Genomic DNA, 14,520 nt, shown 5'->3' on the forward strand with positions numbered 1-14,520 from the left:
TAGAAATAAAAGGAGAGGGAATGACATTGGACGATTCGTTACTTTGAAATTACAAAATAACTTAGTGGCAGGAGATGGATATATATATATATATATACTTGCTCATATTTCTATTACGGTTATCGTGGAATTGTTTTTGCATTTGAAACAAAATTCACCTGTGATCATTTTCTTTTAACCAATGTTTGTCATTACTTATACATTATATGATTGCTACAATAATATATTCATTTTTGTTAACAATTTTTATCTTCTAAGTTTCCGTTCCTTTGGAATCTATAACCATATACCAGGTTAGCAGCATTGACCTTCTCCACCTTTCTGTATCATATCTCATGATATATGAAATATTCCAGTAGTTCCGAAGGTAGGTTTTAGTATCCTTCCGCATATAAAACTCAGTTTAAAAATCAGCTGAAAATCAGATGAAGACAATCACACAAATAGGTGACCTTACGTCCTAAACAATTCAACTTTCTGAAACATGGCCGCGGACATCAATATTGCAAATAGTAGGACTTCAAAAAGTCCGATATGACACTATGATAAGACTTCAAAACGTCCGCTATGACAACAATCAATTCAAGTTGCATTAACTTTCAACTTTTCAAGCCTGGTAGGTAGTCCTCAATGTATCGGTGGTATACTCGTTTCCAGGTATCAACATGTCACTAGAATTCGAACATCGTGACGACATCGTGACGAAACCGTAATGATCATCGTGTCGGACTTCGGTATATGGACACGGTGTCTTGATCGTTTATGATCAGGGGATAAGTAGAGAAGTCACTCCTGCATCACATCTTCTTTCGTTCATTTTTGTTGCTTGTATCTTCCATTTATCTCTCCAAGGATCGTACACTTCCACTGTATCAATGAGCGATTGTCCATCATAGCTGCAAAAAAATTAAATAGAGGGAAAATATTAAAAGTTTGTTTATGACTGAACATGATGGATATCAACGGGAGGTCTTTGGGTCTACTCTTACCATAAGGGAACCCTTTGATTTTTAAATGATTATTCTCTTTTGGTCGATAAATGTGAAGTTTGTCTCTTCATTCCTTTTTTCTTGTGATTGAACTAAAACTGTTATTTCTCACATGTTATCTATATCAACAGATAGATCTATCTTCTCAAAATACATGAAGATCCAAATATTCAAGGCGGATTTAAAGGGGATACAACCGGCCCATACCCAGCCCTCTTCGTTCAATTCTAAACTCGCATAAACTAAGTGCATATTTCATGCTCCTTTAAATTTAGACCCCAAAAGGCACTGGAAAAATGTGGAAAACTTTTTTGGAGTGGGGCGTGTCATATTTTTTTTTTTGGGGGGGGGATGTGCACCCTCTCCTATTAAAATATCCTTGATCCGCCCCTGTATATAAAATATAAAAAAATCAACTTTAATTTCCCATTTATACATTCATCAACGATCAACAGATTTGTCCTTACCCCGACACCGCATATATTCTCCCATGGATAGTAGCTCCCCCTGCATAGCATCTAGGTGAGTTCATATCGGAGAGTACTGTCCATTTATTGGCACGAGGATTAAAGCATTCGACTGATGCGATGTGCTGGGTTCCATCAAAACCACCGAAGACATAGATCATCTCATTTGCAACAGTAACACCAGCTCCTTGAATACAGTCATGAAAATTAAAAAGATTAAGTCAAAAGATATCAAAATCAGTGACAAGTTGTTGAAATGACAATTAGAAATATTGCAAGAAAAATAATACTGACATAACTGATGTTATATGATAAAACATAGATCAATCGATTTTTGAGAGGACTAGAAGATTGTCAATTATGTTATTCTACATACATGAGAATTCTATTTTGTATATACTAAAAACCATTGGCGTATAGGTATATGGGACCAGGGGCAGGGATAGGGCCCAATTCGTGAGGAAATATTTAGCGGCGACTCAGCCGGCTAGCCGAATTTTAAAAACTATTTTTTGGCCAGGGAGGGGGCCTGGACCCCCGGGCCCCCTGGATCCGCCCCTGCATGGGACACATGCCTCCATCCTCCTATTCCTCTTATAGCGAAAAAGAAAAAGAGAGAAAGAAGGGAGAGTTGAGGCAACGTTAAAAATTACACGAATATCACTCATCACTCTTCCCTTATTCTGTGGCCTTTTTTTAAATCTCACATCTCATACTTTATCTACATAGTAAGTTCGGAGCTCCCCCCCCCCCCCCACTCCCCCTGCCATGCTGGACCCAACTATAAAACCCTGTGAATCAAAATATATCTTCCTGAGATAAAACGAACGGTGCCTAACCTGATCGTTTGATATTCATAGGCGGGGCTGGCATCCATTGCCCACTGTTCGGATCATACACCTCCACCGAACTCTGAATGGAGACGCCATCGTATCCCCCGATGCTGTAGATGACGTCATTGGTAGCAACCAGCCCCGCCCCTTCTCGACATACATTCATTGGGGTGACTGGGGACCACCTGTCGATTTTAGGGTCGTAGGCCTCTACGGAGTTGTGCCGAGAATCGCCGTCGAATCCACCAGCTACATAGATTAGCTCTAGATGCATGGTTGGAATTTGACAGAAAATTAAGGCGGTCAAATGATTAAAAGTATACCTTCGTTTATTGAGAATCGTCAAACAGAATTGTAAAATCAAGACAAATCATTCACCAGAAACAGGGATGATAATAATTTGTAATATAATACAGTTGTTGCATTATGACAGTTAGCATATAATTAGAAAGAAACCGATGTGGATATAGGTTGTGCTCTTTTTTAAGAATGTGATGGGGGCACATACCCGAGAAGGATTAGAGTTTACTGAACTTTCTATGCATTTATTTGCATCATTATTTTCAATATAAAGTTATTAGTATATATATCATATTTATTACCATTGTACACAGTGGAACCAGGTAGTCCTCTGATATCGCTCATTGGAGCGCATTGAGTCCAACTGAAGTCAGATGAGTCCTGATTGGCGAAGTCTAAGCACGTGACAGAACTTAATCGTGACGTACCATTGTATCCTCCAATCACATACAAGCGTTGATGATGTGCAACGGTAGCGAGATACCTCCTGCCGTGCTCGAGTTCCTGCAGCAAAGTTACGTTTATCATAATTCATAATTGAGCATGAAATGAGGCGAACTCCAAAGTTCGAAGTATTTATGGATTTGTCATTCAGTGCTATTCCTTTGTCGTTGTTGTTGCAAATTAATTAGTGTTGTTACTTAAAGAGCGGTGATATATAAAAAAAAAAAAAAAAATCATACCGCATCAGAAAAGTGCGTAGCAGTCTGAGAATTGGTGCATGGATTGAGGAAGAAGAAGAAGAAGAAGAAGAAGAAGAAGAAGAAGAAGAAGAAGAAGAAGAAATATGATGATATTATAGTTACAGCATGAGTATTAAATATACTTACAGGAAGAGATCGCCAATCTGATGTTTTAGGATTAAATTCCTCGACCAATGACAACGGCTGACGATCAACACCAAATCCCCCTATTACAATGAGCCGTACATCTCCGCCTGAACAAATCAGAAAAAAATGATAGCTTACTAAACCTAAACTTTTTCATGTGGTTGGATTAAGAAAGAAAATAATTTACGTATGAAATAAATAAGAGAACATATAATTTGTTTGGTTTTGATATTATTTGCATCTTGTTCTTTGTCCTGTCATCTATTCCTGTGTTCCTCTTCACGGTGCCTAACAATTTTTTTGTTTGAATATGTGCCATTTTATTTTGCGTTTTGGGGTGACAGTGATATCAAAAGCAGTTCTTTCTAAATCACAAATATGTTATACAAACATGTATTTTCTGACAACTTGACATCATTCTATCACCGAATATGATATCAATTTCGACTTGATTTGATGCATACTTTGGAAAGGATTGGTATATGACCCCACCTGTCCTCGGTTGAAACCTGGGTCCATGCATTTCAGCTCTCCTGTCAGGTCTCAAGTGGAACATTTTCGCCTCGTCCACTAAATCTCGACAATCATGACTAGTTTTAACTAGAGGCTGGAGGGAAGAGCAAATAAAAACTGACTTTATAACCGTTAATCGACATTAACAAAGAAAGGCATGGAGGATATTAATTTTGCTTCGTTATAACTATGGCGTGAAGGTGACAGATAAGTAATATACCTTGATATGATTCAATTGTTTAATTGCTTTTCCAATGCAATAAGCCAGTTTACGGTTGCAGTCTGAGCATGAGCAGATAAAGGTCATTTGTACCCAAAAGGTTAAACCCACAGAGATGAATACTGGATATACGCTCATGAAAGTTATGTAACATTATTCATTTATGCACCAACGGTACATTCTAAGATACGCAGGTGAAAGTATTCTTTTCAAGAGGGCAAACAAAAAGTATTCATGAAGCACATCTAGGACTTTGGCAGTTATTATTCCAAGATGCTCAAAGTGGAACTTCTCCATGTGTAAAAGATCTGTGGATATTTGGGGTCATTTGTACCATGTGCTATCTGTAAACTCCCTTGTATTTGTCAGGCCAACTTAAGTTGATCTAGAATGAGATGAAATTTTAAGTGAATCAATTCATTTTCATTTAACGTCAAGAGAGTAGTTATCCCATGACTTTTCTGATTCTATTATTATTGTGTCAAGATCATCAGACTTTGATCATTTCACTCAACTTGCAAAAGGTATCAGTGGTTCTTATATTGTTACATACCACAGATGACTTTTGGAGATAGCAATCAGAAATGAGACTATTTGAGTGAGATTGCTTTCTACATCGCATATCGTGGTCTATGACCTCACCTGTGTATCGACGACATCGGTGATGAAGACAGGACTAAGCAATGGAAGACGAACATGTTCAAGGACAGAAAATAGTTGGTCATTTCTCTCATCTTTATTGTGTTTTACCCAACGGATTACAGCCTCGTATACTTCACTCTCATCGCTCATCTAGGGAGATATACATAAATATTTTATTGTTGAAACGTGTGAGAAAAACTTCCATAGATTCAATTGATTCTACTTCGTTATTGACGCAAACTACACGTAACAGTTTTTAAGTTCTTCAAGTCCGATTCTTCAGAAGAATAGAAGATGCAAAGACAGCAACAAGGAAATGCAAAGGTTTAATTAACTCAAAACAGTAATCATTGATTGTTCTGAAAGTTAACTTACCTTGTAAATACCAGCCTCGTACAATATTTATATTTATCGAGTGGCTATCAAATGGCTACCAACTTTTGCACAGTGATAATTTTCCGAGATGGACGCGTAGAAGATATTTCAAACTAAATAATTAAGACTTCCAAAAAGTGTCAATTACCAAACTAACCTCTAAATTGTCCCTGCATATAAGCTGACTAAACTCGTCTGGCGTCAAGTCTAGAAACTCGTCTTCCTTTGTAATCTCAGAGAAATGTGTGAGGCAGTAGGACTCCGCTGCTGCAAGTAGTCCTGCCGAAGAGTGAGTCTCAGCAAATCGTTTTATTCCAAGGCAGTTTGAGGAATCGAGCTGCTCTTTCAGGAACTCACTGCATCTCATCTCCACACCTACATATTGCAAAACGATTTGCGATCGTAACTTTCAAAAATTCATCGTAAGAGCAGTAAAAATACTTTATTGTATTGATTATGGAACTCAGGTTCGGAACACGTATCATTTCCATTTTGTTGTACTTTTCAATACGTGACGCACAAGGCTATTTCCAATTATTTCACATGACTCCATTAAAGAATTTCATTTATGATGTGAAGGTCAGTATCATTAAAATATTTAAAATCGTATGATTTGTATGATTTATTCTGAACTAAATAAAACGACTCGTTATGAATAACAAAAATATTTGTATTTTTTAGTATTACCTTAATCGATGTAAGTAATTATTGATTTGTGAAATCATGTATTATTGTAATATATCACGGAAAGTCGCGGCAAGATGGGATAGGGTAATGTTCTAGCTCCAAAAACGAAACCTCTTCAATAATATTACAGATGAACTTAAATTGACTGCATCTAAGCCAGTTGCAAAAGTGTCAATATTGAAATGTTCATTCTGAAACAAAAAGTTGTTTACAACTGGTATTACAAATACCCAATCAATCAAATCTTTAGACCGTAACCAAAGTTGGATCACGAGAAATGTCTAGCAGTGAATTTTCGCTTGGTAAACATATTTACTCCAAATCGCCCATGTTTGTGGGACATGCCTGTTCAACCATAACCTATGTTCATTTTTCATGAATTTGATGGCTTTTGACAGCGTTGTTTGTAACAATCATGGCAGATTCTTTCCTTTTGTAAGCTATGAGTTAGTCCTGGGAAAAATATTTGTTATTCAGTTTGAAAAAATAACTTAACACAACTATTTTTTTTATCTTTCAATGTCTTAACACATTGGTTTAACGATTCTCATAATATCAATGATACCCATCAATCATTTGAGAAGATGCAGAGGAGTCCTATATACAGGAGTAGAAGAGTCTCGTAATATAGTGGTTCATTCCTTTGACTTTCATTCTATCCAGAGATTCGGGGTTCGAATCCCTACCCGGCACTCAAGTTCCTTGGCAACAACACACCAATTTACATTTGTCACTCTCGACTCAGATGTAGTGAATCGGTAAATGAGTATTCCTTCATGCTATGAGCACCTATTGGAGCCGATAAACCCGGGGTAATATTTAAAAAACTATGAACACTAGATTGCGTAATAATAATAATACAAATAATATTCAGCTTTCATACAGTATAGCGCTTAATACAATGTCTCTAAGCGCTTTACAGATATAACCCCGGTCATGGATAATTAGCATTGTATTATGTATATTTCAACAAGTGCAAGTCAAAGTTATTCTGTCCTATACATTACCATGGTTACCGACCAAATCTAAGACGCCGGGATATAATATGATCACTAATAGCCCTACTACAACTTGAACCAGGCAAGACATCGGTTAAAATGATATTTTATGTCATATTGTGTTCATAATTCCAGAGTGCAATATAATAATACGTGGTAACGTATATGTGTTACGTCACATAAAAAAGATTTCATTATATGACCTTTCAATTGGAGTAGGCAAGCAGCAGGGAGAAGCTCCTGCACGTTCTCGACGGTGACTTCGACCTGCTCGGTGTATATGAACTCGAGTAAGACCTCCATGGTCGCCGCCTTCAGACCACGGAGCTCCACAACCGATTGAATGCTTTCGCTCATCTTCAAGGAATACAGAAGGGAAACAGATTATGGGTTTTTTCTTCTTCTTCTTCTTCTTCTTCTTCTTCAAATAAAAGTCTTAATCCATTTTTGTTAATGGGCTTCTCGACGTTTTATGAAATTAATTTCATCGTATATAAGGGTTTACATGGTGTTTATGGTAATCTCGCGGTGTATAAACTACATTTGCCGATTTGACATTTTGTAAATTCAACTTAAAGATGTGCCATGATTTACAATGAACGAAGATTATTTTTGCTTTGAATTCGAATTTATTGGTTTACATATAATATCATTTATTCAAACAATATACGCATGAATGAAAATTGTATACACTTTTTGTTCTGGTATACTACATTGGGAGAAAATACTTTCGAATTTGCAATGCTGAATGCCAAATGCTGAATGCATTTTACAGTAGTGTATACAGAAAAAGAAACAGCAGAGAGAAGAAATTCATTAATGAACGACTTCATAATACGTATAAATGGTATAAAATTCACTATCTGTGTATTTTGTATCTACATGTAGTACCAAAAATCCTAAAGAACCAAAATATCCTAGAGAACTAAACAGTTCAATTTTGCACAACAGTGTCCTTGGGTTAATAGACCGTGCAAAATATCCCAATGGATTGTTGTCCTTATAGTAGTGAGTTGTGAATTATTGTTCACGAACTCATCAATCACAAAAGTTTAGCCAGATTTTCCCACGCATCCGAGCACATTTGTTGTGACGAAATAAAAAGAAAATTTGTACAAATAAAAACCATATAGAGACCTACCATTGATCTTATGAAATTCTATTATACTTTGTACTGTCATTTTAAGTCAATACACGTACTATAGGAGCTTGCATTCCATGAAATATTATTACAAATTAAACGAAAAATGTAGTTCAAAATTCAATGATCAGAAAATATAGCTAAGAAGACGAAATCATCGAACTGCCAATTAGTGTAATGATCTTTAAAGCTTCAAGAATTCATAATGATGATGGTGATGATGATGATGATGATAAAGATGATGATAATGATGATGATGATGATGATGATACTGATGATTGTAATTATGGTGATGATGAATTAGATGGTGATGATGATGATGATGATGATGAAAAGGATGATGATTATGATGATGATGATGATGGTGATAATGATGATGGTGGTGATAATGATGATTGTAATTATGGTGATGATGATGATGATGATGATGAATCAGATGATGATGATGATGATGATGGTGATGATGGTGATGATGATGATGATGATGATGATGATGGAGGTGATGGAGGTGATGATGATGATGATGATGAAGATGATGATGGTGATGATTGTAATTATGGTGATGATGATGATGATGAATCAGATGATGATGATGATGATGATGATGATGATGATGCTGATGAAAGCGGATGATGATTATGATGATGATGATGAGAACGATGGAACATGAAGGATAATAGAATGCATTAACTTTTACCTGATTGGTGAACATTGCACAGAAGTAGTCACTACAGGCCGCCAAAATAGCGCGATGGGCGACGAACAAACTTCCATCTACGGTCAAAGTGACGTCACAAAGTTGCCCCTTAATCCTAAGTTCATTGAGGGATAGAAGCACCGATTTGGCATGTGACCCTACGAAAGGCTTTCGACTCTCCATTTTATCAGCAAGCCCCCTTTACTCTGCCGGAATCTCTCTCACAGTTGACATCTTAGCTATGCTAGGTACAAATCCTTCATGAACTAGTTTGTAAGAGAGCAAAATAACATATGTTAAGGCTGAGATAATAATACAGGTTTCTCCTAATCAAACTTGTCGCTCATTACTTAAGTGTTTCCCTTCTAAAATAGAATATAAACTAACAAAAGATAAAAACATTCTATTGATTAGCTTTGTGCAATTATTTGAGTTTGAAATTCTAACGAATTCTGACTAGTGATTGTCAAGTAGTCAATGGCTTTTAATCATCAATCTCGAAAGTCGAAAGACCTGGCGTAAATGACCCAACTCTTTTCCCCCTTCTTCTTCTTCTTCTTCATCATTATTTTGATCTTTTAGTCACGTAAGTATGGCTTTCGAAATAGTGTTAAGCATCTTAACGATACTATGGCAAATCGTATTTCAGCCACGGCCTCTTTGATATTTTTCTGTCCGATTTAATCTGTTGAAATCCTTTTCATTCAAACGATGTTAAATAAACCGCTGACTCTTTTCACTTCATCATCCAAATTACATGTGGATATATATTCAATAACGATGAAGAAAAGCATAAAATGAACAAATTAATATAATCATATAATTAACGACCGACAAATGTTTTGTTATAAATATTGCATGAGAAAAGTTCATGACTGTGGAACTGCACTGCGGTAAAATGTTTTTATTTGCATGTCAATACAGTATACAGTATATAACATAAACTATAATGTAGTCAATTAATGATATATGACAAACAGTTTGATAAAGCAACTTAAAGAACGATAGTAAAGTCCACCATAACTCTCAAAACTGAAACCTACACCCCTTTATTGCCATTACTTTCTATGATAATCATGATAAGAATAATGTTTGTGAATTGATAAAAAGGCAAATATGGCAAATCAACACTTTTTCGGCCCAAATCATTATTATCATAATTTTATTATATAGTCTTGGAAAAACGTCATCCAATATTATCATAATTATAACTAATTGTATACACTGTATAAACAGCGTTTATATCATTTGGTTATATCGCTCATAGATCAATCCATTTACATCATACATGAAACAATTAAAGTACCCGGTTTTAAATCTGTTGAGGTTTTAAACATGTTGTTGAGCATTCACAGAGTGTAGATTATAACTTTGTAGCTTCATGGTGTGTAGGCTTACCTGAAATGCCAAAGGAAGCACTCTACAAAGAACAGTGAATGCAATAAGATAATGAACACATGTTTTTACCTACCACGTATTCTACGATCTGAGTTAATATCTACTTTGGACATGTCTGAATAACAACTTACCACGTTTTTCTCTATGATTCTTCCAGCACATGCTATGACCAAGCATCTTTCTGACCACCTCAAAATATGATTCCGTTCATGTCCATAATTCTGATCATATCACTGCAAATCCCTTCAAGGAAATATTTTAATCAAAGAACATCAGTGAATATCTTTTTTGGCAGAGTACATGTACTTTTTTGTCGGATTTACTGACAGCATTTCCTCTCGCCAAAGCACAGACCATGATGCTTTGATTCGTAAATCCGAGGTCGGGACATATTATAAGCAAGCCTTGGAATAAATACACAAAATGGCACAATCATTTCCAACAATAGACAGTTCTGGGGTTCGCTTTAGCTCTACAAATTCGGTGCAAACAAACTTTTTGAAAGAGAACAAATTCACCAAGGGTTGAATCATCGCCAGGAAAATACCACGATTCTATTCTTCCGTGGCATTTCTCCATTCAGCTTATACCCGCTTTGTGTTTATTGGAATGATGTATAGAATGATGTGTGTTTTGTTCACTGAGTTTTTAATCAGATTTAGGGTATTTTGGGCAGCGTTATTTTTTTCTGCGGCACAGCTTGGGGTTAAATGCGTGTTGAGCCTATGGGAAAGTTTAGGGTTAGGATTAGGGTTAGGATTCGGGTTAGGGTTAAATCAAGACCTCTTTTTAAAAAAGCGCCCTAATCTGTGCCGCAAAAAAAAATGACGCTTCCGGGCATGCATTGCATTAAAATTGTTTAGGCCGTAGTGATCTTAAAAAAAATATTATAAATACGAAAAGTTCACCTTCTCTCTCGCTTACTCTCTCTCTCTCTCTGTCTCTCCCTCTCTCTCTCTCTCTCTCTCTCTCTCTCTCTCTCTCTCTCTCTCTCTTATGTCCCCTCCCATTATTCCCATTTCCATTTCTCTCCTATCCCCTATCTCCCTTATTATATTTGTCTCCCCCTTAATTACCTCCCCATCTCTCACCTCTCTCTCTCTCTTTCTCCCTCCCCATCTCTCCCCATCTCTCTCCCTCCCCACCTCTCTCTCTCTCTCTCTCTCTTTCTCTCTCTCACACTTTCTTTCTCTCTTTCTCTCTCTATCTCACGCAATACATACCACACGTACCAACATGAAAAAATAATGTCATAAATCATGATGCATAACAAATATTATGACAAATGGAGTAAATGAAGCTTGACAGGGAAAAGAAGAAAGTCTCAGTGCCAAGAAATTTGCCAAAACACATGAAGTTTTCACATTGAAACATAAACGCTATACTACAGAACCAAATTGTAGCACGTACTGGTAAGGCGATTGTAAGCAATATCATTGTCTGATAATGAGATTTATCATAAGGAGATTAGGAGGTGAATGACACACTCTACCCATCGATATAGCCTTATTTATATCACGCTACTTTCTGATAGTGAGATAGACTTATGATCTTGAATGGCCCTCAAGTCACAATTACAAATTTCACGTAAAAAGCAAGATTGTTAAAAATTACATATTGTATTTAATACAGCTATTCATAAACTTGTGCAATTTGTAAATTTGTAAATTTCACATTAACGTTACAAACAAAAACATTGTAAAATATTGTAAGATAAATTATGACACAAAATACTTGATTTAACATTGCGGGATCACCTATTCTCTATACACTGTGTGAAATAGAAAGAAGAAAAAAAGCATATTGTGATCACTATTTAAAATTATCATGTTGATTATTTACACCGAATAGACAAATGCGAATGTCAATCCCTATATAGATGAAACTTGTTAAAAAATGACAATGAGAAGAAGATTGATTCTCCATACCCTGAACCCTCCCATCCTCGGTCGCCTCGCTCTCTCGCAGTAAGTCCACCAACAATATAGTCATACCCCATCCCAAAGACACGACTAACGCTACACAACCATCTTTAATCAAACAAAACTAAAGTATACTTACAATGTTTTTATAGAAAGCCCATAACTTGGCAAAAATCAAATGCTCTATGCGAAAACTAAGTTAAAAAATAATTGGTCACCATTCAACCCACCGTCAAAGTCTTAACATATTACAGCTAAGTTATGCTTTTAGAGTATAAAGAATATATTCCAAAAAGGAACACAGCAAAGAGATGACAATATTGAATAATTAATTAATCAACAAGTATCTTTTTTGTCAAAACAAAAATGCGGTCGAAAAAAATGTCGCGCTTAATATTTACAACATTGCTTTATATAAATATAATAAACACACTTCAATGAACTTGCTGAATTTGCTAGCATAAACAACAATAAGAATTGTGTTTTCACACATGTCGTGCATGGTGATGTGTCGAAATATGCGACATCTTTACTTTAATATGATATTAAGCAATCGTAAAAAGTTTAGTATAGGATCCTATAACTAAACCAGACGCCTCAGTAAAAGAGGGAATATATATACTAGTATAACCCCAAAATTATTTATTTTAAAGTTAGATATGATATAGGCTCTGAAAAATATATAAAATTATTGAGGACATAACCCCGTATGTAAAGATCTTGACGTGCACTTTTCTTATTAAACTACATGTATAATCGTGTATACAGTAATTTGAATAAAATGAAATGCATTTGGAAGTTTAACACTATATAATTATATACGGCTCTATCTTTATATAGATGGCATATACGCCTTTCTATTGTCATTAGCAGTTTCATACTGCAGTCATAACAAACATGGGTAATTCGAATTTGAAATAAAAACGTGCACTTATCGATCATCAAGACAATGCTATAAAATACATTCATGCTAAATGAATTATAAAAACACATACGCCAGCCTGAATTGACAATTAAAGAAAAAAAATGTTTTACAACTAAAAGAATGGAAGACTTCGTCTTGTTGATTTTGAATCAAGATGAATACACATTAATGTTAACATTAAGAAACATGTACATGTTGTTAAAATCTCGCTTGTTCTTTTACGCTTGAATCTTGATTCTTCTAGATACCATCAACTCCGAGCTGCCCTGAAGAGAAAGAGAGAGTGAGAGATGAAAAAAGGAAAGACATCTTTAAATAAAACAGGTTGGGACGATTCTGCTTAAAATATATTTAGATGTTTAATTATAGACAGTGAAAAATGAGTGTTAAAGTGAAGGTTGAGTTCTGGGAAGAGGTGAAAAATAATTTGTGAGCATTACTCATTCTTATTATGCAAGTGTGGGAGAACATCAGTTAAGACATGTTCCCTGAAAAGCATGGCTCTTCAAATGCCTTCATATTCTAAATATGCATGTTATATCGTAAAAATCGGGGGCCGGCTTTTTACGCCACGTGTTCGTGTAGTCCCATATACATCTTTCTGTGCAAGTGTTTGTAACTTTACCAAGACTTGCCAAATTTCTTATCATTTTGATGATTCCAGAACCTTGCAATACACACAAATTCGTATATGCTAGATGATCAACCTTTTCTGGTCGGTTCCACACCGTTTCTTTCACAATGCAATCGCATGACCAGAACTCAACTTCATCTTTAAAAGCGGATGGATAATTATGTAGACGATTAATGGAGGATTCAGGCCTGTTTTAGGGGGCTCAAGGATCTGCAAAAAACAGAATAAAACATAACAAAATTCCACAAGGATGAGGGTGTAGGCGGGTAGAGGGGGGTGGGGCTATGTCATCCCTAGACCAGCCGCTTATCATAATACGAAATATGATGCCACATGATACTTTAAGGCGCTTTTAAAACAACACAATTCCTTGTTGAAGTAACATTGATTTTTTTTCTTCTTATATGTACTTACTAATGGCACAAGTTGGTCCGGTCCATCCATACCGACATACACATGTATCTGGCGCCACACATTGGCCGTTGTCAGAACAGTTATCCAGGCACGAAGCTGGAACATAATATAGATTATGCTGTTACGCCCATCACACTGATCCTATTTGAAGGCCGATTTTTTTTTTTTTTTACTCTTAGTGGGTCATGTATCGATTCTGGGCTGATAAACCGTAATCTTCACTTGTACAGTAATATTTTGTAAGCACTTAACACACACATGTATTTTGTTTTCTTTTTTGAAAAATTCCTATTTATGTCCAAATAATTTGCAAAACAGAAGAATGGATTGGAAAATGACGAGAGAGAGAGAGAGAGAGAGAGAGAGAGAGAGAGAGGCATATATCCTTATTTTATTTATCATCATTTAATACTCAATCATCATTTAGTCAAAGTTGAAATTACAGGTTGCCATATAAACTCATGGTGTGTAATACTTGCAGCTCATTGCTCAAATAATGAGTTGAGTTTGGAATCAATCTAAGATAATGAAATGT

The 14,520-nt window shown here is 35.8% G+C and overlaps 1 protein-coding gene across 1 annotated transcript; it reads right to left on the bottom strand.

The window, feature by feature from the left end:
• Nucleotides 1-226: 226 nt before the first annotated feature.
• On the bottom strand, nt 227-10,616 carry LOC115929043 (kelch-like protein 12). Its single transcript, XM_030997153.1, has 11 exons — nt 10,222-10,616; nt 8,693-8,958; nt 7,058-7,211; nt 5,327-5,544; nt 4,795-4,944; nt 3,912-4,026; nt 3,420-3,526; nt 2,892-3,093; nt 2,296-2,553; nt 1,457-1,643; nt 227-896 (listed from the first exon to the last, which is right to left on the bottom strand). Exons 2-11 carry the CDS (start codon nt 8,873-8,875, stop codon nt 767-769), a joined length of 1,704 nt encoding a protein of 567 aa, XP_030853013.1. The 5' UTR covers nt 8,876-8,958; nt 10,222-10,616; the 3' UTR covers nt 227-766.
• Between the last annotated feature and the right edge of the window lie 3,904 nt (nt 10,617-14,520).

The sequence above is a fragment of the Strongylocentrotus purpuratus genome, unplaced genomic scaffold (genome assembly GCF_000002235.5).
Source record: "Strongylocentrotus purpuratus isolate Spur 01 unplaced genomic scaffold, Spur_5.0 spur5_contig_858, whole genome shotgun sequence".
Classification (NCBI taxonomy): domain Eukaryota; kingdom Metazoa; phylum Echinodermata; class Echinoidea; order Camarodonta; family Strongylocentrotidae; genus Strongylocentrotus; species Strongylocentrotus purpuratus.